This window comes from Toxotes jaculatrix, chromosome 22 (assembly GCF_017976425.1).
Source record: "Toxotes jaculatrix isolate fToxJac2 chromosome 22, fToxJac2.pri, whole genome shotgun sequence".
NCBI classification, from domain to species: Eukaryota; Metazoa; Chordata; class Actinopteri; family Toxotidae; genus Toxotes; species Toxotes jaculatrix.
This window is the reverse complement of record NC_054415.1, coordinates 12,765,840-12,790,512: the sequence shown is the minus strand read 5'-3', so window position 1 is coordinate 12,790,512 and position 24,673 is coordinate 12,765,840. Positions and strand designations below refer to the sequence as shown.

General features: G+C 42.1%; 2 protein-coding genes across 4 annotated transcripts in view; both read left to right on the top strand.

Moving 5' to 3' along the window:
- The window catches only part of etv6 (ETS variant transcription factor 6), a 28,004-nt gene extending 10,191 nt beyond the window's left edge, over positions 1-17,813 (top strand). For all 3 annotated transcript variants that reach the window (XM_041030463.1, XM_041030461.1, XM_041030462.1), the window contains 6 exons: positions 9,566-9,730; positions 13,064-13,198; positions 14,775-15,383; positions 15,633-15,775; positions 16,988-17,088; positions 17,250-17,813. In XM_041030463.1, coding sequence (XP_040886397.1) covers positions 9,667-9,730; positions 13,064-13,198; positions 14,775-15,383; positions 15,633-15,775; positions 16,988-17,088; positions 17,250-17,352 — 1,155 coding nt within the window. In that variant the 5' untranslated portion in view covers positions 9,566-9,666 and the 3' untranslated portion in view covers positions 17,353-17,813. The remainder of the gene's footprint in view (positions 1-9,565; positions 9,731-13,063; positions 13,199-14,774; positions 15,384-15,632; positions 15,776-16,987; positions 17,089-17,249) is intronic.
- Positions 17,814-19,053: 1,240 nt separating this feature from the next.
- LOC121176256 (chemokine-like protein TAFA-2) overlaps positions 19,054-24,673 on the top strand; it is a 43,604-nt gene continuing 37,984 nt past the window's right edge. The window contains exon 1 of the mRNA XM_041030282.1: positions 19,054-19,119. The gene's annotated coding sequence lies outside the window, so the exon portion shown is untranslated. The remainder of the gene's footprint in view (positions 19,120-24,673) is intronic.

Genomic DNA, 24,673 nt, shown 5'->3' with positions numbered 1-24,673 from the left:
TAGAAAAGACGTTTCAATATAAATGCAAATATAAGAAAAGATAAGAGGTTGATTGGAAGAATTTTTTTTGTGTCCACTATGCTGAATATCATGGTAAAATACATCTTATTCATACACTCAGATAATTAAATAAAAAATACTAGTACTAATATAAAACTAAATAAAGTTATATTAGAAAAACATCTGATTAAAAAGGGGCACTAAGTACAAAGCTGTTCAAAATAAGAGCGTGAAGGAGCAGCTCCACATTTTACGACAGACAACATGCTGTGTCGTTTTCTTGCTAAGAGACAGTTAGCATCACTCTCATGCCTCCCCCATTAATATACAGCTCCAGCTAGCTGCCAGTTAGCTTAGCACAGAGACTGGGCTCTGATCAAGAGTTACACAATCCACCTACCAGCAACTACAGCTGACTAACATGCTTTATCTACTTTGATTTAGTGGCTTCCTGGTGTCTCTGCTGGTTGCCTGGTAACGTCACAATGACAGCAAGATTTGTTGCGCTGATCCAACTGTCCTTTAGGTTTTGTTCAGGTTAAACAAACAAGATTAGTTGTAAGTAGTGAGCTTCACATTAAACTGGTCTATGATTCTATGAATCATTCAGCAGTGTTAGTCTGGTAGTAGATAAACGTTGCAGCTTTAAACAGCTAGCAGAGGAGTGCTGTCAGACACTGTGATTTTTTTTTTTTTAATGTTAATGTCAAAATAGTACTGAAAGGCCTGGGAGGGTTTTCGCCGAAACCCACGATAAAGCAGCGCAGATGCTAACCGACAAACTGGATTTGTCGGGTTTTAACTCAGTCGCAATCCAGGCATCATCGCTCGACATGCTGCCCACGTACTCACAACATGACGCAACCGAGAGCTAGTCAGTGAGAAAGACAGTGAATTATTTAAAGGTCTAAAACACAAGGCGTTCCACTATCATTTCACAATAAACATGCATGAATTACAAAACAGTGGCTGCAAGAGAAGAAAGATCTCACTGGATGATTTAAAAAAAAATCTATGTCCATGGAAACAAGACTGGCTGGTTTCCTTGGAGTGTGTGTGTGTTCGTGTGTTCGTGAATGTGTGCGCTCACAGCTGGGTTTGCACTATGCATGCTTGTATGAGTGGGTGGATGAGTGTGAGTGAATCTTGTGTCTTTGTGCAAGGCTTGCCAGAGGTAGTGTAGGTGTATACTGTATGCGTATGTGTATGAGTGCGTTTGCGTGTGTGTGTGTTACCATACATGACTGCAAACCCCCTACCAGCTTCCTTTGGTCTCTCTCTCTTTCTCTTTGTGGTGTATTACCCATTTTACTGCGTGGGGGAATCGTTGTTATAAAGTGTGTGTGTGTGTGTGTGCGTGTGTGTGTTTGGTCTTTTTGAGGGGAAATTTCCTGCCCCTGGAAGCAGCTCTTGTCCTCAGGAATTTCCTGAGTGGGCAGACAGCGCTTCCTGAATAAATGTTGTTGTTGTTGTTGTGTGTGTGTGTGTGTGTGTGTGTGTGTGTGTGTGTGTGTGTGTGTGTGTGTGTGTGTGTGTGTGTGTTTTTAACTTGCTCTCTTTTCTCCTCTGAAAGGGAAACTGTTCTCACATGCCAGCGAGAGAGCTGACTGCAGCCCCCTTCTCTTCCTGTTCGCGACACACTCCACGCTTTGCTTTACTCAAAACGTCACAATGAACGCACACTTGTGTTGCTTGCGTGATGGTGTGTGGATCTCAGACATTTATAGGAAAAGTCACAAAAGCCCAAATGATCTTGATAAATATCCAGCTAATAAAATCTTTTCCATTTGCTGTAAGAAAACGAAGAAGTGCTGGGTAATTCTGTTTCCAGAGGATCATTATAGGGGCCAGTCCAGCCATATTTTAATGGATCGGTATCGTCTAAAACAAAGCGGATCAAAATCCGACGCTTTCTGTACTCTGCTTTCTGTGTTTCGTCCATCTCAGCCTGCTGGTGTTGCAGCGTTACTCTCTTTAATGACAGCCAAGCTCAACAGAGGAGCGTTTCACTGCATATGAGAGTAAAAATTAGAGCGTGTGAATGTGAAAAATTCTTTGGGCGCACCGGTGAGTCATCATTAGCAAAGAGCAGCGCACAAAACATTCAGGCAGCTGCCTCTCATTTTTAGCCGGCACTAACCGTCGCTTTCACTGGTTAAAAAATAATAAACATCGCCGGCGGCAGGTCATATCAGCCTCTGCTAATTAACATTAATTTCGTGAGTAACCTGATAAGAGCTGGTTAAAACACACGCCGCAAGCTGGTGTCTTTACTCAGCCAAAGACTCTTTGTGAGGAGAGTACCTCCACAAATCAGGTAGTTCCAACAACTCAAGCACAGTGATGCGTCTTTTCTCTGGAGATTTAGATTCGCACTTTCACGAAGGTGGAGGATGTGCAAGAGATAAAATACTCAAAACTGGAGCACTAGGGGCCGTGATATCCTGACTTTTGGTCCACCATATGGGCCGAAATCCAAAACCAGTGGATCCCACACAATCACATAATGCAACACGGGTATCTGCCAAACTCTCAAATCTTTGTCCCAATTCCATACTAATCACTGCTAATTGTAATTATAAATAGAATCTACGGTATACGATTTATTTAGCATTTTTAGAGATGGTGGAGACAGACAAACACAGGGAGAGAGAAGGGGATGACAACAAATGTCCCCAGCTGGGCTGACTGACTGCAGACCGGGGACACTGCGATTATGTGGTAGCAAGACGCCCCCGAGATTTCATTCTTACGCATCTTTTTGTTTTCCACGGTCTTCCTGGAGCTGCCTCACCATTTTCTGCTATTTATTTTAATTTTATGCAGCTGGGAGTAGCTTGTGTATTTCTTTCAAGCACTGCATCGTGGGACTGCAGTGTTTGTGCATGCTGAGTGTTTTTAATATACTTAGTGTTATCACTTTTTCAGTGTGAACACACCAAAGACCTGCTTAGGATTAGTATGTAGTGCTGAATTGGGACATAGAATGGACATACCCTGTTTTGTACACATGCATTTGTGATGGCTTTATGTCCGTTTTCTTACACTCATCCTCCCGCAGAGCAGCAGTAAACATCATACAGCTGTTCACATTCTGTGTAGAAATTGCTATGACTAGTTAAATGACTTAGACGTGTAAAATTGGCAGAGTTCCCCTTTAACTGACAGCCAATTCTGGGAAACGCAGTGATGAAACATGAGAAAACTGAACACTTATTAACAAAAACGGAGCGAGAGTTTTCCAAAATGAGATTTCCACTTCAACCTTCACTGAAACCATTTTAGCTCTACAGTGTGAATGAACAATGGCTCCCAGTCAGGGGAAAGATTAGGAAAGTGGAATCAAAACATTTTGCAGTTATACACAAGGTAATCCCTTTTTGGTTGAACTGCTTACAGGTTGCAGAGTTTTTGTAAACTCTAAAGGGTTGTAAACCACCAGTGTAGGACCTTAGCATTGGATATAATTACTTGTGTTACACTGCATTAAACGCTTACTTTACTTTCTCTACAGACAAAAAGAGTGAATGGTGCTTACAGGGTGTGTGTGAGTGTGTTTCAACAAGCACCGGCCTTTTGATTTAGTTAACAAATGTCTTTGAAGCTTCTGCATTTTCAAAAAAAAAAAAAGAGAGAGAGAGAGAGAGAGAAAAAATTTGGCTCCTGAACAAAAGGAAGAGTGGCAGTTAACGCTGGATTCAGGAACTAACCTACAAGAGCCGGCTTGCTCCTGCGCTCAACAACAAGCTATCAGAAACAGGTCGTGCTGCTTCCTGGCCATAAAAGTTCCGTGTGATTGATGATCTGTTTTATGTTTGTTTTGACTGGATGAAGGCCAGTTTTGCTGGACACGGACAGGCGCATGCATGCCAGTGGAGGAAGTGGAGGATGACTATGACAGTAGGGGAGGGGGTTGATTGAATAGTAAAGGTGTGTGTGTGTGTGTGTGTGTGTGTGTGTTTGTGTGTGTGCAGAGGTGGATTTTCCCCTGCCACACCTACCTGACAGGGAGTCGCTGCACAGAGAGACACAAAAAAGTGAGGGGAGATGAATAGTGTGTGAGGGTTAACTTAGGAAATGTGTTGCTCTCATACCATCTTGTCCATGAGTCAGGGTGTTAGAAGGTCATGGCCAGCCCTCCTACTTCTTCTCCTCCTCCTTCTGCCTTCCGCCTTCCTCCTTCCTCCTCCTCCTCCTCCGTCTGGGGAAAGAAAAACCTTTTCTCTATTGAGATAGCAAGACCAATATCCGCCGACTTCTGCTTCGAGAGAAAAGGCAAACATTTACTGAAGAGTGACTAAGGAGCTTTGAGTTTGGAGAGCAAAGTCCCAACCTTAGTGATGGCAGCCATGTTTTTTTCTTTTTGTTTATTTAGTTATAGTTCATCCGCTTCAGCCTAGGCTAAAATTCTTTGCCTGAGATTTCGATGTGCATCAGTTGTGTCTGTTCAAAGTCAGCAGTTTCTGACAGAATATCTGAGACTTTCAGATCCCAGTATGACTCAGAATATAGCATGTTTGCCGTTTTGTTCCAGTTTTGCAAATAAAGAGAAAGGAAACAGAAAAGGATGACGCACTAGAGAGTCTGAACACATTCAATCAGACACTGTTTCGAAATGATTAGGAATATCTAGACATGACCTTACTTACTTACAAAATAACAATAGGAGACAGTAGCTACATTTATATTTATTCCTAATACATACATTTCAATGATTGATTTGCTAATTGAAAATGTGCCTGAAACTAAGACTCTACTGTTTTGTCTGATTCCTCAACCACTGCTGCTGAAAATTTGAATTTAGTGACTACACATCTACACACCAGGGTAGAAAGAGAGGACTAGTTAAAAACAGTTTAAGTGGTTATAGATGCATTCAGGAAGGTTAACAAACAAAGAAAATGGGCTGGTAAATAGGTAGATTAGTTTCCAAATGGAGGTGGAAAAAATAAACTGTCTCACCTTTAGCTTTACCACAAAATACTGTGAATTGTATCTTGAGAGGAGAAATGCTGATGTTAATGTTTACAATTCTATACTAGCTTATCCAAAGCTGTGTTCAAATACATTACGAAATGCTAATGCTATAATGTAAAAGCAAGAACACTAACATTAAGGCTAACGTTGTAATTATAACTTCTGCTTTCTGACGCCCTTAGCCTGTGTTGACAGCAGTTAGTACACAAAAAACATGGTTAGAAGCATTAGCATTTAGTTTGTAGTTGGGACACAGTGATAAAGTAGAGACTGTGCTAATCAGGAGACTGGGATGAGCAGAAACTAGAGTAAAGATGAGCCAAGACCAAAAAATAGATGAGAGACGCAGCTGTTAGCACAGTGTTCTCCCTCTGTAAAAACTACGAACCTTTTGATATGGCCACCAGAGGTGCGGGTTACAGTTTGCCACTGTAAAGCCATTTTGTGTCTGTCCAGTTATCAACAGGCAGTTGTTGTTGCAGTTTTCAATCGGGGGAGAGAGACATAAGCGGCTCGGTCAGCAGTGTGACTGCTGGTGAGACGTGTGGAGCTAAGCTGTGACTCTGGACGGGACCTTTAAGCTTCACGGCAGGACAGACCTCATTAACTCGTCTGGCTGAGAGGGGAAGTTGAGGGCTTCTGTACCGCAACAACGAAACAAGATACCAGTGATCTCATCCTCCTCTTCCCTTCATTCATCCCAAGCACTTATGAGTTGCCTTGGCAACTTGTGCGCTCTGTGTGTGTATGTGTGTTAGTGAGCATGAGCGGGGGCCTGAGAAACCACAGAGTGAAAATTATGTGTCATCAGAGAGGATTAGGAGCCCACGGTTTAGTAAAGGGCTTGGGATCCTGCTGCTGTCATGCTTGAGGGTTTTATTCAATGTAAACACACGCATTCTCAAAACAAAACACACACACACACACACACATGCACTCTTATGAACACTGTGAACCTGAGATGCATTCAACAAAGGCAGAGACTGATGACAAGGAGGACTGAAATGGATTTTCTTCCTGTAACCTGCAACAAATCTGTAACAGATTCTCTGACAGAAAACAACCAGAAAGGACGAATTTATCAGCTGAAGACAGAGAGTGAATGTGCTGAAGGAGCAGAGCATCAGGGCCCAAGGTGCTCTTTCCTCCTCTCACTCCCTGTCCCTGCCATCCATTTTCCTTTTCACCTTAAAGTGAGCAGAGGATGTTTGTGGCTGCGTGACAACAAAAAGGCGTACCATCGTCAAGATCACATGGATAGGAGATAAGGTCCTGAAACTTCTAACTCAAATGGCACTAAGGTTTTAATCTTTAAATCATAAGACAATTGTGTCGACAAGACGGCAAATAAATCTTCAGTGACTCACGTACAGCTGTCATCGTTTTTGGCAGCTTGCTGAGCGGCGTTAGCACGGAGGGAAAAGACACGTCAATGGGCAGATGCTTCAAAACATGAAGATTCAGGCTGAAACTGGCTGCAAAGACAACAGATTTTTAGGCACATGAACATACCTCAACTCTTTGTTTTTCTCTTTTTACATGACTTTTCAAAATCAGTGTCAGTTTACCTTAAACATGGGCACAGGGTTAAATAAATATAGGTTCGTATAAATTTGGAACAGGCTGTCAATACAGAGTAAATACAGACAGCCAATTTAACACAGCAGAGGGTGACCGTGGGGGGAAAAAGACTGAGAGCCCACAGGTGGATGCTGGGGTTGAGTTGACTGCTGGCTTTGCTCTATAAATTGCGTACATCCCAGAATAAACAGTCAAAAGAATCACATATAACGAGGAATTGGGGTCTGAATACGATGCCCTGCTCAGTGAACTTATTCTAAGTGGTGGCTTAGTATCTGTTTCCCTTCCTTCCCTTTTTTTGTACATTGCTGTTTAGTCTGTTTGTTCCTCCTATTTTATCTCATCTGCCTATTATTTATTTTTCTCCATCCTCACACACACACTATCCGCCGCTGCTCTCATCACTCTTTCCTTTCTGTTTCCACTCTTCCTTTTCTCCTCTCCGTCTTGCTGCTGTCTGTTAAAAAACTTCCCAGCGTCACTCTCTAACCTTACCGCAGGAAGTTTCCTGTGCTGAAACGGAGCCCACGCTGGATTGCTTCCTGCCAAAGTGTGTTGTGGGACACGTTTGTTTGGGCCCCCTTCTTCCTCCTCCTCCTCCCTTCTGCTCCCCTTGTTGCTTCCTCCTCTGGGCTCTGTGCAGATGGCTGAGGCCGGCAGACCGGATCTCGGAGGGGTTTTGGCAGAGCAGCACCTCTCTCCGGCCCTGGAGAGAGCATACCGCAGCCATGACCTCGTGACCCAGGCTGCACTGCTGCCCGCCCCGGCCTCGCTGCTCTCACAAGTCCGCCACGAGAGACGAACATACAGCTGGTGCATACAGTGCAGATGGCAGCTTGATTCAATATTGATAAAAAGTCAGTGATACAGTCAGTTAGGAGCATTCCTAGATCTATTCCTGTTAAGTAGTCCAGTTAAATTTAAACATAAAGTCATTTGTAGATGCTAAAAACTAAACAAACTTTATGTAAAAACCCTAATTTTAGCAAATCACTGGTTTTCTGGGCATATTTCAAAGCATTTTCTCACCACTGAAGTTTAAAGTTACCTATGCTGCTTTAATCATTAGGGTGGGTGGAAATAGAGACTGAAAACATGCACATTTAAATTCACAGTATATCACACATACAAGAAAGCAGAGATAACGTAGCCTAGCTATGATTTCTACTGTGTTTGTGAGCCAAGAAGCAGTAAACAAGTGGGGAGGAAAAAAAGTGGAAACCCAGAAAGAAAATACGAAGAAATATAGTTCCTTATCTGCCCACCATTAGTTCCTGTGGTTGTGAAACACCTGTATCCCATTCCCTGACACTTTCTTGGGATGTCTGTTGACAAGCTGAGGGTCAGAGCTTGACAGGCTGTAAGCTGTGCTTTAGATAACCTAGGCCTTCCCCGGCTTATCAGCAGCGCTCGTGCCTCTATCTGAATATAGAGGACTAGAAGGGAAGGGAAGAAATGGGAAGCTGACAATCTAGACAGGGTTTCATTTTATATTGATTGCTCTCTGTGAAAACTTCCTTTGTGTGACGGGTGTGTGTGTCGGGGGGAGGCTGAAGGGAGGGAGGCCTGAAAGCGAGCACAAGGTTCCTATTACTTGTGTGACAGTGACATTGGCGGCCAAAGATAACAGCTGTCCGACTCCCAGAGGAAGTGTTTGAGTCTGGGCGATAACTGAGATGTAAGAAATGAGTAGTTATACTCTGCGTGGGTGTCATGGATGTTCTGATCGGAGCTATACGCAGTTAAAAGTCTGTTTTTGTGTCTGTGCATGTGAGAAAGAGAGGGGGACAAAAAAAGAGACAGGGGTGAGTCACGGGGTGCAAAATGATACGATCAGCATCTGTGTTAACCAAGGTAAAATAAGGGTCAAGAAATGGTTGTGTAATGCAGACACGTATGGCAGACACGATCTGGAATATCAGAATTTAAGTACATTTCAGAAATGATCACAGTGGTTGAAATAAACCTCTGTGAACAGAACCAGAAAATCATAGCTGATCTGGTGTGACCAAATTTGATTTGATTTACAGTTAGCTACTGAGACCTTGCCCTTTGGTTGAAAAACCGGGAATATAATTTGTATTTTTCTGTTAGCTAACGAATGCACAGAAAATCTAGCTCTTAACTAGCTGCACTGGCAGCAGAGGCAGTAAGATGATTTCTGCCTATTAAAACTAAAAATCCACCCTGAACAAAATTAAAGTGAAATTTAACGTTTGTTGACATTATGTTCACAGTCCTCTCTGCTCTCTGACTGTTGCCTGTAAATGCTTGTTGGTCACCAGTGCAGATGTTTTACACTCCTGTTCCCACGGCAGTGAGAGAAACATTGCAGAGTGCGAGGGAGGGGAGAAAAAAAAAAGATACTGTCATTCCTATTTCCTCTGCTCTTTTCCCTCCATGTGTCCTTGTCTGTTTATACACAAACTAATAAACTGTCCGTCCTCTGATGTGTCTGTCTGTTCAGAGAGCAAAGAGCAGAACAGATCATAACAGATCAAATAAAATAACAGTCCAACCATCTTTCTCATATACCCCCTCCTTTCTATCCTTGTGATTTATTCTGTATTCTTCCCCTTAACCTATCATCTTCTAATCTTTTATTCTCACCTCCTCTCCCTTTCTGACTCTGCCTCCTCCTTCATCTTTTTTTCTTTATCTCTGCTACCGTTCCCGTAATCACTCCCTCCTTTTGGCTTTTATCTCCACTTCCTCAATATCCTTTTTACTGCCTCTGCCTCCTTCCTTCCTCCCCCCCCTTCCCCTCCTCCTTTCCTCCCTCCACCTCCTTCCCCCTCACCCTCCCCTCCTTCCTGCCTTTCCGTCTTTCTTCCTTCCTCGCCCCCCAACCCCCTGTCCTTCTGCTTTTTCTTCACTGAGATCATCCTTCCCCCCCCCCCCCCCCCCCCCCTGCCTCCATCTCCATTTTGCTTCTTCTTCACCAAACCCTGTTCTTAACTTCTCCCACCCTCTCCCTCTGCCTTCCCCCAAATCTGTCCACCTCCAGGTTTGCAGCCAGTTTTTTGGAGCAGGGAGGACGTGGCCCAGTGGCTGCGATGGGCTGAGAAGGAGTTTGCCCTGCGGCCGATCACCAGCGGCTCTTTCCAGATGAATGGCAAAGCCCTGCTGCTGCTCACCAAGGAGGACTTCCGCTACCGATCCCCCCACTCTGGTACTCCTCTTCTCTCTGTCCTCTTTATGAATTTTTTAGTAGTATTAGTGTTCTATTCCATGATGGGAAAAATGGAGACAACAGTGAAAAGTTTTAGAAATGAGTCACTTTCATTGATTGCATTAGATGTTTTTTTTTTTTTTTTTAAAGTCCAACTGGAGCAGGACCCAGACTGGAAAACAAGATTTACCAAGTAGAAAGGAAGAACAGTTGTAGATCATGGAAACACTCTAACTGGCTGCACAAAAAAAAAAAATCATGGAAAAAGAGGTAGAACTAAACATAGAAGGTTCTTTTCTCAGTGGAAAAAAAAGTGACACCTGCCGTCACAAAATGACTGATGGGACTAAATAAAATTGAAAATGGATACAGCAAAACTGCACCCTTTAAAAATCAATAAAGTCAGCTGGAGCAGGGGAGGGAAGGCAGCAGTGTCAGGCGACAGTGGAGGGAGGCAGCTGTTACAGCGAGGCTGCTGGGGGAGGAAGTAGGAGACGGTTGATCAGGAAGTACAAGCCAACCTCAACTGTCGCCCTGGCAACACCAGCGACCAGGCTCATGAGAATAAAGCCAAAAAAAGTCAACAGTTTTTCCTTTGAGGAGTTTGGGATTTCTATTTTTAAAAAATAAAACAGGATTTCATGTCAGGCTGTGTGTTGGTGCAGTGTCCTGGAAATTTTACACTACACAGAGGGGAAGTCAGTGTTGTGTGGTGTGGCTCAGGCTGATAGTCATAAGAGTGGGATGTAGTGAGTGATCAGCATTGTGACATACAAAGATAAGATGTTGGAGAAATCCGCCGTAGACCGGGAAACTGTTGCAATGTAACGTCAGGTCATTTTAGGTTCAGAAATGTCCTGGAAATGTGGATGTGGAGGATTATAAATGACTTAAGATAAATACGTAAACTAATGTGGAAATAATGCATAAAACATTTTAATTAATACATAAAAGAATAAATTAAAGCTGAAACTGACAGAAAAATAATAGAACGAATGGGTAAAGATGTTGGGAATTAATCAGTAAATAGATTCATTCATTTTTACGTTTCTGCAAATCTACTTTTTTTCGTTTCTTTACATGCACATTTGTTCATTTGTGTATATCTATAGTCCTCTGTCTGTATGTTAATGAAGTAGGTGGTACTAACTAAGCTCAGTCCAGGAGCATTTCCGCTCTAATGCAGCTAATGTCAGCTTGTTGCATGATCTTTACATTTTGCACTGTCATTGTAACAGTCAGTTGTAAAAGTTTGCACCATTTACCTCATTAACATGCAGACACAGAAGTACAGAACAGTCCATGGTGCAGAATTTCAGAAATGTTTATTTTGTGATGAATTACCTACATCTGCCTACCTACTGCTTCAGCTTTTATTTATTTAATTGGTCTTTTAGCATTTTAAAAATATATTTCTAGATTTATTCATTATGATATAAGTCATTTTAGTCCTCGGTAGATTTGGACAGAAACTCTCTAAAAGTCAGTAAAAGTTTCTCTGTACAGCTCGAGCAGAGTAAGGATATTTCCTACTATATATGTTTCCCATCGTCTGAGAGCCCAATCTGCTCTTTCACATTATATTACATGTTATGAGTCATAATCTGCAGTTAGAGAGAGATATGGCCGAGCTGACAGCTGTTGTCAAGCTCGTATCAGGATGTTTCCATTTCAGATCTATACAAAATTTTCATATCCTGTCAAGAAAGTGAAGTCTGGGAAAAAAAAGTCTGGAAAGTGTGACTCATCATTACAGGCTTTCTTAGTTGTTGTTGTTTTTTTATGTGACGATGGAGTGACCTTTTCGTAAAACGGTTTCATATATGAGCCTATCTTTAAATGTTTTATGACATTTGTTGCCCTAACACTTAATTATGGGATGTCAAAAGCCGACAGTGGCTTTTCAGTAGTTGCTTTGGTTCTGTTGTAACATTAGTGAAAATGTCATTTTAGGGAACGGAGCAATTTTTTTTTGGGCTTGTGATATGTCGTTTCCTCCTTTGGGCAATTATAAAGGTGCAGTTCCCATCAGTCCCTGCCGTGTGCCATATTTTCCTTTGCTTTGTAGTAATACTTTGAAATAATAGACCATATTTTCTTTTTTCCCCCTGGAATGTCTGTCTTCACCTCATGTCCAATTATCTGCTGTACAGGTTTTAAAGCTACATTACAGCTACACGTTCGGACTTGAATATGCTTAATGGGAAAATTTAAAGTGTTTCATGTAGGAGTTTTTCCTAGTGATTATGATTCATAGTGATAAACATTATTTTTAGACAAAATGTGCAGCTTTAAGTTTAAATTAGCATTTTAAAGTGAAAATCAAAGCAAACTCTGATGCACCAGGAAGCAGGAATTTTCCCCACATTGCAACTCAATGCCACAGGAGCAGAAAGTGAGAACTGAAAGGGGTGTGTGTGTGCTTGTTTGTGTGCGCATGTTCATCATCACTTCCTTTATGAGAATTATTTCCTTGTTATGGTAAGCCTTTAAGAAAGAATGAGATAATGTGATGGCACTCTTTGTTAAAATCTACTGTGCCTGTGGTTATTTGTTAACCGTGTAAATGTTTTGCCCTGCCCGGAGCTGAGCTGTTGTTTTCAGTGCTGAGGCAAAACAAACAGGTGTGAATCATTCGGTGAGCTTCCTGTTCAAGTTTTTTTGTCTGGTGTCACCACTATTGTATAACCACTTAAAGTAGAATAGCAGGGTCATATAGGGCTACGGGCCATTTACTTATGTCAACAGATAGTTCATGTTACCTGCTGAACAGCCTCCGATACTTAGGCTGTACGTAGGTCTTTAAATTCTTTGAATTCATATTCTTATTTTAAAAATCTACGCTTTTCATTGATGTTCTCCTGCAGGGAACTTGCCCTTCCCCTAACAATAGAAGTATGCAGTATTTCCATGGAAACACAGGTTTAAATGCAGATTCTTTGAGTTTAGTGTGATGAATTATGTTGCTCTGTGGAAACAAAATGCTTCTTCAATAAGAATAAACTCACTGAGTTACAGTCCAGTGGGAGGGAAACCTGCACGTTTGGCAATCTCTATACTCACTTGCTTGTCAGGGTTGAATATCCAGGAAATGTTTTTCTAGTAACAAGCAAGTCTTTATTTGCCCTTCCACCCTGAAACCGTCTGATGTGGTATTTGCCTCCTCGTTGACTCTTCCATTATTGCTCAAGCTCCCTGCTGCCTGGAAAGCAAAGAGAAGAAGAAGGGGAACCTGATTCTGTAGATGACGCTAACACTAATTTCCCATTTTTTGCAGACATAAAATGCTACATGGGTGACGTATAGTAACCTCTGACCTTTGCGTTGCTGCAGGGGATGTCCTGTATGAGCTGCTGCAGCACATCTTGAAGCAGAGGAAGCCCCATGTGTTTTACCCGTCTGCCTACTTCCCTGGGAACTCCTTCCACTCGCTGCCTGAAAGCGCTGTGCAGCACATGAAGCTCGAAGGTCAGTCTAATATACGGTGCTTTCTTCTTTAACGCATAAAGTTCATACATTTTCAGCTGTGGAATTAGTCGCAGTTTCATTAGGCCTTCACTTGATCCAGTGCTGCTGCCAAAATAATTTCAGTTCCACACAAGAATGACTTAAAAACCTCATGACTGACTGCACACCCGGCATATTTCAGCTGTATCTAGCTGCTGTGTCAACGACATAGAAGGAGAAATATAAAATCAAAACTATGAAAAATATGTTATCTACAATTAATTTATATTTATATTTATATGAATCAACTAATTAAACTACGAAATATCGTAAGATTCTCTCTAAATTAAGCTACTTAACTAACTAGCAGTTAAATAATTTAGTTATTAAATGTATGCATATACAGCTAAGTGGCTAAGCTATAAATCAATCTAAGCTACGATTCTATAACATAGAATCAAATAATGTAGCTGAGGGTGGATGCTAATGACAGCTGAAGTGCAGCTCACAGTAAATAAACTGTTCACCTGACAGAAAGGACTGATGAGAATGAATGGTTCTTAAAATGGATTACACATAGTTCATTTTTGAAGTACTTATAGAAAGCTGGGCTAATAATACAAATAATTTAATTCACAAGCACAAACCTTCACTTCTCAGCACCTGTGTTTGTGGCACTCAAGGAAGTAATCGTGATAACTTTCAGTAAAATTCCTGAGACTGTTTTTTTGGCTCTGATCTGAAGAAATGTGACATGGCAACAGTAATTCGGCAGACTTCAGATGTTGACAGTAAAACCTGCTCCACAAGGAAATGCTGCTTTATTTAAACAAGCTGCAGCACAGGACACCACAAACTGCTCCAGTGGCTCACTGCACGACACATGATTGGTTCTCTCATATTTATTACTTCAGTCTACCTTGCTTTGAGGCCAAATTGTTTTTCTTTATTGTTTTTGAATGAAGGAACCAGAGCAAAATACTAACTACGTCCAACACAAACCACAAAACTTTTACCAAAACTCATCAGAACATAATGTAGTCAGAATGCTCAGCGTAACTGTGGGACATTAGTGACACCTAGTGGTCTTTTCTGTGTGAAGCCAGTGTAACAAGGAGACAGGGACTTACACTTGGAGGCACCTTTTAACGTAGAGACAGTGGGGACAAACGACAGCACAAGGAAAATGGATGAATGATTGTGGAAAATATTAAAAGCTACAATATTTCACTTCATTTAATGCTCTGCTGCTCAAATTGTCTGTTAGGACAGTTGAATGTTTTGTTGTCTTCTGTGTTCTACGTTGCCAGTCTCACCTTGATAGCCAATATTTATTTACTGTTGGCACACCTGTTTGGCAAACACAGGAAGAGCTTTACACCCAAAGGCTTTCTTAACAGCACTAGAAAGGTAGCTTCAGGTAATCTAGGGAATTATGTCTTCTGACAGTCCACAATCCCCAGATACGACAAAATGGAAGAAAAAAAGTGGCAAAATCTAATGTTGACTTAAAAAACAAACTGCGGCTCCATTTTAATGTAAACAGATTAAATTAGGCGCAGATATTTATGACATATTGTGTCCTTTGTATCCTCAGAAACGGTACGACGGGGACCACGCGGTCCAGAGCCACTCCCCCAGCATCCACCAACTATTGAGCTGCGGCACCGCTCCCGCTCCCCTCATCATCCAGCCCCACGAAGATCCCCTCTGGAGCCAAACCATCCCCGCCCCGCCAATGAGGACTCCCTCCAGACCTTCTCCCAGCTGCCCGACAGTAACCACCACCTGCCCGAGGAAATGTACCCTTTGTCAGTGTCCCCGGCTGCACCGAACGGGCGCTGCACGACGCCCCGAGAACCCCCCTGCCCGGGCAGCCCTGGGGGCCAGGAGGCGGGCCCTCCTCGCGTCATCCAGCTCATGCCCAGCACCATCATGAACCCTCTGCTCCTCAGCCCAAGCAGGAGCGGCGGGGGTGCCGGCATGGACTTCAGGCACAGTCGCGGTGGACCCCCATCTCAGGCGACGCTTGAGAATGGGCGCGAAAGTAAAGTCCATGGCCACCATCATCCGATGCCACTGGCACAGCAACAGCAGTCGCAGCAACAGCACCTACTGCAGCAGGAGGAGGCGCTCTACAGGAACCATGTCATCATGCCAGTGTCTCCTCCAGAGGAGCAGCAAATGCCCATTGGACGGATAGCAGGTAAATTTAGTCCTGGCGATGTTGAAGGCTAAAGCTGCATGAGATGACATCTTTATTTAAAAACACATCGGTTTCTTTAGCCACAGTGAGCAGATTAGAGACCAGAGACAGCAGGATATTAGTTACTTATCTTGTCTCTTTGGTATCAAAGCACCACATGTGCAGCTCTGAAGGACAGAAACCTGACGGCACAGTTTATTCATAAAAACATCATCTCACACAAACTGTTTCCCCGTTGTGTCCCCGCAGACTGCAGGCTGCTGTGGGACTATGTCTACCAGCTCCTGTCAGACAGCAGGTACGAGAACTACATCCGCTGGGAAGATCCAGACAACAAAGTCTTCCGCATCATGGACCCCAATGGTCTGGCCAGGCTCTGGGGCAATCACAAGGTAAACACAGACACACACAGACTGTGGTCTCCAGGTGTTCAGTCATCGATCATTTAGATCTGTCTGCAGGTGGCTCAGTGAGCAGGGGACATCCCACATCCAGGTTTTTAATTTTTAAGTCAAGAATGACTGAAAACAGGATGCATAATGTGAAATCTGTGTCTAGGAGTGAAGAACTCAGAGAATCTTCACCTGCTGATAAATCCAGCACCAAACAGGAGGCTGACACAGTTAGCAATTAGCTGGTAGCAGTTAGCTGCTAAAGAAAAGTGAACGCAAGATTAAACTTATATTTTCCAGGTGGATAGAAACACGACGGTTTGTCTGTGCTGCCACCAAGTGGCCAAAACATCAGTTAATGCAGATTGAATGTTTCCACGGACGAGGCTTTAAAGCTGCACTGATCAATATTTTTTATATTAACAATTTAACAGATTACTATATTATTATTAATTATTCAATATTTCAAAATGCAATGTCACTACATCCACAGGCATTATAACATACTATCAATGAGAAAAAATATGGTACCTTTTTAAAGCCAAGACTAAAATAAACAAGAGTAAGAAACATAAAATATAAAAATATAGTCTCTCAGCCTTGTTTTCATTTAGAGTGACTATTCTGTCTCTTTTCATCTTCAGGAGATTGCTATGAAAAAAGAGACCGAACATAACTATTCACATCCAGAGAGGGAGACGGAAAACAAAAACAAAATCCAATAGAAATGCTTGTAGAGTTATGGATGTTCCTTCAGTTCATTCTCTTAACAAAGTCAGGTCTTAGAGGTTTTGACATATTGCACCCATTTCCCCCTGTGCTGTATGAAGATGTCCCTCTCTAAGTTGTCTCTAAGACAAAGTAACCTCTTCCATCATGTAAGTCTCCGCTGTCACATCTATCCAGTTATTTATGGTAGGTCCAACATGCATCATCCATCTTTTGGTCGCTCTCTGCTGCCAGTAATACACACTTTAAGTATTTGTTAGTACCTTTTGTTTCTGGGGGAGATTTTCTATTTATATGCATTTAGAAATGGTTGGATAAAGGCTTTACTAGCTTCTCTGCTGTTTTTCTTTTAGATTTTTTGCCTGTAGTAAGCTCTCAATGGGCAATATCTATGAAAATTTCTAATGAAAAAAGTCTCTGTTTGGAAACACATAATTATTATTATTATTATTAATGACGGTGTTGTCCTTTTACCTCTTACAGAACAGGACAAATATGACGTACGAGAAGATGTCGCGAGCACTGAGACACTACTACAAACTGAACATTATCAGGAAAGAGCCTGGACAAAGACTTCTGTTCAGGTATGTCAACTTAAATCAGCTCTGAGACTACTTTTTAAAAAAAAAAAAAAGTCATCCATCAAGCTGCTCATGATTTATATGTGTTTAACCTTGTCTTACTTTGGCATACTGAGCAAACAGGATTCTCAATGAATGACCAAACATCGTTTCCTCTTCACCAGATTCATGAAAACTCCTGACGAGATAATGAACGGACAGACTGACCGGCTGGAGCACCTGGAGTCTGACACAGATGAACAAATCTACATCAAAGAGGAATGCTGAGGAACTCTGGGAGAAAACAAAAAGGCCACAAACTTCTTACTACTACAGCCGCTGATGCCTTTCAGACGCAGCTTGAACAATCGATGTTGAATCTGGAGCGCATGGACGTTCGCTTCTATCAGTCCTACACAGAGAGACACGAAATCCGATGTCTCATATGATTGCCTTAGGATGATCATTTCCTGAAGTATACACAAAACAAAACCTAAAAAAAAAAAAAAAAAACAGCATCAGTTGTTTTGATTTTCCTGATGGACAGAGCTGAAACGACTTTCTAAGTGCTCCCTCTTATTTCCAAATGAACTGCAAAAGCCAATCACCTTGTGCTTATGTCACTTTTATGATTTGTTTTTTTTTTTCGTCTCCTCACATGCATTATACTACGGAATTTTGTAAAAAGAAAATTGTGTGTGCGCGTGTGACAGGAATGTTTTCACCATGGAATAAACATTTTGATCAAACTCAAACCTCTTAGTGTGGATACACCTACAGTTCAACACATTCACCTCCGCACAGGTCCAACCGTTGTCTTGCATTTACTGTCTCTGCATCAAAACTGAAAAATGATGTTTGCTGTAATAACATACAATAGCCACATGGTGGCACTAGTGCACAACTTTTATGAGAGAGGCCTGTCGTGTGAAGGTTTCCCCCGCAGTTCAACAGTTCATCAAGCTCCACAGCTTCCAGATCACAGGGTCATTTATAGGAGAAAACGTCACGGGTCACAGGTCACAGGGTTTTCAGAACTGGTGGAGGATTAAAGGAGGTGTCACATGTCTGTGAATTTCAAGCAAATGTTGGAGTTACTGACATGTTTGTGGGGAATGATGGAATGATTGTGCTTTATTAATTAATCCAGCGTATCTCTGACTACTCATCATTCATGTGTCCTCCTTCACAGCAGCAGCTAAAATCCATTACAGTACTTTGCGTTAAACTCCCAATATTAGTCATTATTGTTTTTGTCAAAATCAGAATAATTAAGAATAATTCACTTCTCTGTTTTGTGACTTATTATCCTACAAATGTCCAAATGAGCCTTGTAGTATAATGAGGATATCAGATCATTAGTCTGTACTTGCTCTAGCTTTTCATATCAGAGCAGATAATGGTCCATTATCACACTGAGGCTTCTTTAGATGTGAGAACAACAGAAGCGAGTCCATGACTGTAATCAGATTACTGTAACGCAGTGAGAGAGGTAGCGGCGGTGCGCCGTGCGCTCCGGAGTCTCCATAAAAGTTAGTGCGCACAGAGCTGAGCTGTCAGACTGGGAAGAGACGCGGCGGAGCAGAGACTGGAGACTGAAGTGACTGATGAGGAACGACCCCACACTTAAAATTTTCACATATTAATTGTGAGTGTGTGGTCTGGTATTCTGGGTGACCGTCACCCACAAAGGCGCAATAACAGGACGCATTTAACAATTATTATTATCCGCCGGAGTCTTCCAGGCTTCTGTTGGGTTCTGGACTACCGGAGTAAAGAGACGGAGCGGGTTTAGATGCAGCGGAGTCTCGACCGTGAGGCGGATGAGATGCCCACGCTGGCGCGTTAGAAGAAGAATAATCGAGTCTGATTCTGAAAAGGCTGTTTGATTTTATCCGGGGAGAAAAAAAAAAAGAGAAGCTGCAGTTTTTTTTCTTTGCCAGTCCAGGACGCAAATGTCTCCACATCACAGACTCACCACTGGATTGTAGCAGCGGCCCCACCGATGGTTTAAAAAGGGCGTTAAGGTGCGGGAAGGGAGTGGGACAATTACAGGTAAGAGGCATTCAAGCGAGCCCGGCGGTCATTTTCTCTGCCCTCTCTCTGAGCAGTGAGCATTGTGCTTCAGCAAAGCATCGATATCCAATCAAGACAGTTAAGACAAAAACGAGTGCAGGCCATTTTTTTTTTAACTGTCACTCCTCAGTCTGTCCCAGAGAGAAGTGCTGGAATATCCATTTATCACTAACCTTAACTCAAATATATTTCTTAAACATGTTAATAAATAAATCAACTTTACCCTCTAACAGTCAGTCAGGTACTCTGATTTGTATCTGCAGCTGTTTCTTGCAGTGTGGTTTCCTCACGTTTGCTCATACATTTATTTTTAGAAAACCAGTTAGTCTTTTTTTTACTGCAGCATCTGTAAAACTGCTTTTTAAAACTTAACATCATAAAACTAATTGACTACATAAAAACAAAATGTGTTATAGAACTTAACCAATTCAATCTGTTTCATGGGGTCAGGATTAAGTTCACAAGGACTATTCTGGACCCAAGTCTTTATGCTTCACTGGTATTCTGTATTGGTCTGTGCACTGTAAGGTTTCCTTTTATTACAAACTCAACAATGACCTGAGCTAATACTGAGCTGTCTGCAGAAATACATGCTATGTGCTGGTGTCACTGGTAGGTGTGGCAGGATGACGAGCAGCCGACACTCTGTAGGTACAGCTACCACACTGCTGTCAGAAGTCAACTAATTTCAATAGCGATTTTAGATTGAGATGAACGTCAGCTCACCTGAAATAATCGTGGGAGTCCTCTGATGATGTAATACAGTGACACAGGGGCAGGAGCTTCAGACGGGCTGATCCGGACTCTTCCTCCTCCACCTGCCAGTAACACACAGGGCTTTAATTTGCCAAGTGAGATGGGAACAAAAGGAATTGGACACGCTGACAGTTTACAAGACTGGCACACAATACTGGGATGATACAGTGGGTGGAGGACAACATGAATAGACAGTAGACAGAGATAAACTACACACCAAAAAATGTGTACAGTGCAGCAGCACTGACGCCTCAAACAGTAGCTCGTTTTCTACATTTTCAAAAGGCGGAGCTGCTTTGATGGTAAAAATAAGCAGTGTGAGATTGATTTTGAGGAACAACACATTTTCTTGGTGAATGACAAACTCAAATGGTGGAGAAGAAATTGAATGACATGTAAATGAAAACTGTAAATGCCAGTGGCCTCCAGTGAAGGCCACATACTCCTAGCCGCACAGCCAGAGTGAAGCTTCAAAACCAGCAGACTAATACAAAATATGACATTACCAGGGTTATTTTTTTCAACAATTTTCAAAAAAAAAAAAATCTCTCTGAAGTGCCACAGAAGATATTGTACAAGAGTTTTCAAAGGCTGACAAATATTTCTCATGACGAGTAAACCGACCTTCGTGTGTAAAACCGGTGAAGTGTCCCCTGAAGACGCAGCACTTGGCTTCATTAGCTTCCTTGTTTCTTCCTGTTCCCCCTGACCTTTACTTTAACATCACATAACCAGAAAAAAGAGGGATACACACGCTGACCTTTAACCAGTTAGAAAATTTCTGCTTAAAAAAACAGATCAGCATTAAACAAACGAAACAAACTCCAAACGCTGCAGCCATAGTCTTTCTTGGTCCCTGGTAGCTCTTACTTGTAAGAATCAAACTTTTTCAGACCATAAGAAAAAATATTGTGTTGATTCCTAATGCAGTCAGTGCTGATATACATAAACCTGAACTATTTGCTCATCTCAGTCCAAAATGAAAGTACTTTTAATTTGTTTGTAGTGAGAGTGAGAGAGTGGAGTTTTCTTGACCAATTTCCATTTTATACTACTTACTTGTACGTTACATAAAAAAAAAACATATGATGAACTTACATACACTATCATGGCTTGTTCTTGACCTATGACCCCATGCAAAAAAATCTGTATCTGATTGTGGCCCCTTGTTTCAGATATCTATGAGTTGTTAGCAGTTCCACTGATTAGACATTTCATGGTAAACTTTTCAAACTATGTCACTTAAATATTTTTTCAAGGCCTAAAGAGGAACAATTGTTCCATTAAATTTATACAAATTTGTTTATCAGATTTGGTTTCTTCTTCTTTTTTTCTTCATTAATCATCTCGCGACCCCCCGCCATAACTCTTGCGACCCTCTGGAGGTGCCCGACCCCTATGTTGATAACCAGTGGACCACAACAGCAAACTGTAAAATTGTTCAAACCAGTTACAGGCACACATTTTCCTGCATGAGGTGAATTTTTAATAGTGTAACTTCCCTTTGCTGCTAACACTTGTGCATTTTGACATAAGTAAGATTTTAAACCTGGGACTTTTAACATGTAATGGAGTATTTGTATGTTTCTGAATTGCAACTCTTGCTTCAGTGAAAGGTCTAAATACTTCTTCTTCTTCCACTCGTGTCTCTCTGCACAGAGCTCAGGGATGCAGCAAATCACACAATGACGTCATCTGGCAATTTCTAGCAACTTTCTAGCAGCCAATAGCTACTTCCCTCAGAAAAGAACTGGCAGCTCCGGCAGTCCCCAATTAGCTAGAAGCATTAGCAGCATCTCCTCCACCATGAACGGTCAGGCTTAACGCTCTGGGCAGCCTGGCTCAGGTCAGACCGGTCTCCCTCCAGCTGGGCGACCTGGTGCCGACTGTCTGGCCAGCGCCCGGCGGATCAGCCAGTGTCATCTTTTTTGGAGGGTCACATGACCTCGTCCTTGTGCTGCCTCGCCATTGATCCAAAGCGATGACACTGAGGCTTCATGGTCTGCTGCTCCTTGCCAACCAGGCAGACTTAGTCCTGCCTCTGAACAGCTGTGACATGCAGCACACCAGCAGTGGGGGGTCTTTGAATTAGTCTGTCCTTTTGGGTGCCCAGATTTTTTTTTAAATTTAACTTCTTTTTTTTAATGTAATTATGATTATCACTATTATTATTTTCATAAAAAAAACGGCACATTTAGGATCTACATTAAAAAGTGACTCTTCTAGAAAGTGGAGGAAAATCACAGTAAAACAATACAGGAAAGCACAATAACAGAGGCAAGTGAAAGGGCTCCACTGGTTATAGGGTTGAACAGAAGTTGGAGGTCAGTGATCGCACTTTGTCATTGGACAGAGCAGGAACATTATTCCTGAGGATACTGAGCTGTTGACCTCTCCTCTATAAAAACATGCACACTTATTAGCTTTCAAAGAAAAGCAAAATAGCAAAAAATTAAATTAAATTACTCTAATATGATATAAATACCAAATGCTGCAAGAAAAGTGAAAGTTAATGTAGAGTATGAAGCTGCTGTAGCTCCACAAATTATTGTCTTTTTTTTTTTTAACAGTCTTTTGCTTTCTGTGCACATGGTTTGACAGCCTACATTTCTAGTTGGGTACTGCCGTCCCAGAATCCTCCTCTGCCATGGTCTTCATAGTATCGCGCTGTCCTCCTCCTCATTCAACAGTCCTCCTCCAGTTAACTATGATCCTATTTCATGCAGAGGCAGAAAAAGGGAGAGAGACAGAAGAAGAGGGAGAGAAACTGAAGAAGACAGTGAGAAAAAACATAGATCCGCTGGTCTGTGTCCAGGTTTTTCCCCACGTGGCCATTTTATCTCTTCAGCAGAGTCTTAGTGTTGCTCTGTGTGTGGCCCAGTGGCTTATAAACATGTGCTCGTCACGCAGGATGACTCCAGCCTCCCTAGACCTCCAAACAAACACACCAACACATATTTTGGACAGCAGAAACATCTTTCTATCCTCACTTTCCCCTCCCCTCTCGTCTTTCCCACCCATCCCCTTCCCTGCGTTTCATTTCGATGGCTGATGGTGTGTGCAGAGCTGTGGGCCTACAGTACTTTCATGATGTGAGCCAAACCCATCTGGGACTCAATATCCTGTTTACCAGCTCTCAGCACTCTGAAAACCACAACAATACTGAGCTGAGGCAGAAGTTCAGAACTCATTACAGTTTGTTCAGGTCACGGTCAAGGTCAAAGTCTTCTCCTTCTCCGTTACTCTACCGTGTTGTCTAAAAAAAACACCCCACTCTGTTATTTCTTTTTTTTTTTTTCCAATCTGTACATTTTTTCATGCCATGCTTTGTGAGCAAATCTCCCAGCAAACACATCTGAAGACATTCTGGTGGGTCACGACATGATAGATTGTGCTCGAGAAAAACGGAGCTATGTGATGCTGCTTGTACATTGATTTGCAGCGCTATTAGAAGAAGAAAACGATGGCAAGTGTGTCACTGTGACACAGTTATCTTACAATTAGCGCATCTCTTGTATTGCAAACCTCTACTAGAGTTTGTGAATTTCAGTATTTCCCTGAACCTCTCTCATTAATGAAGACTTAAATCTTTAATAACATTAATTTAAATTAATAACAGGCTGAGTAATTTTCTGAAAATGGGTGCGCACTGTAGTTTTTCGAAAATGTTACTCAAACAGCCGTAAACAGAGCATTCGTTGGGGACTATTTTCTGCTGTGCATTAATACAGACCAAGACAGACCAACTGTGCATTGGTTACTATGAACAAAAACATAGAAAACACAGAAAACATGGAATATCACTGTCCTGTCCTTTAACTTAGTGAGTGGTAAATTGTCACTACTTATCAATTTGCAGCAGCACCAACAAGTGCATTGCTGCTTAACTATAATATACAGAACACCTCCATCAACGGCGTTGTGGAAATTGAAGGGAAAGCTTGTGTACGTGTAACATTTATTGTTCCTTTAAGAGAATTTTTGAGGGCACCATATAACACATCTTTTTTCCATTTAGACTTCAGACACAGTGTCGACGTCCAGCTATGAATTTCAGTCATGGAATCGAGTATGTTGGGATTGTGTTGAAAATGCCTGCCTGTTAGAAATCAAAGGTGGAATTGGGCTTTGATGTAGGGAAATGAACGGCTTCACAGAGAATTTGTTTCGTCTATTCATTTAGACATGGACATTTAATATGAATATGTGTTATTCTATCTCTGCACAGCTATTTAAATCCACATACATGCATACATGTCTTTGTGAACAAAGCAACGTATCCTCTCTATACGTCTAACCATCTTTATTTATGATGGTACTCAAATATTAATTTTGCTGTATGTTGGTTATGTGGAAAACATACAGAGTGTCTTGTGTGTGTTTCCCTCTGGCAGAGTTTCATCCCCTCCACACACTCGCACTGAGCTGTGTGCCTCGTTTGGCTCACACTACGCCCCCGGGCTATTTAACCCGGGGGCTGTAACCTAAAGACCTGATACTGGCAGCCTGTGGCTTTCAATCTGACTGCTATCCCCCACTTATCTGGCAAATAAGCCGTTTTAATTGCTTACACACAGAGCCCTATCAGGCCATGTAGTGAGCGTAGAGATAAGGGTTACACAGAGTCAGGCATTAGTAACAGGATGAGAGGACCGCAGAAAAACAGAGCTGCGGGGTCCCAAGAGGAGGAAGAGTCAGGAAATAGCTATGGCCATCCTATTAATTTCAAACTCACAGAGCCGTTTCTCCAGCTTACTGTAGGGCTCAGGAGACAGCT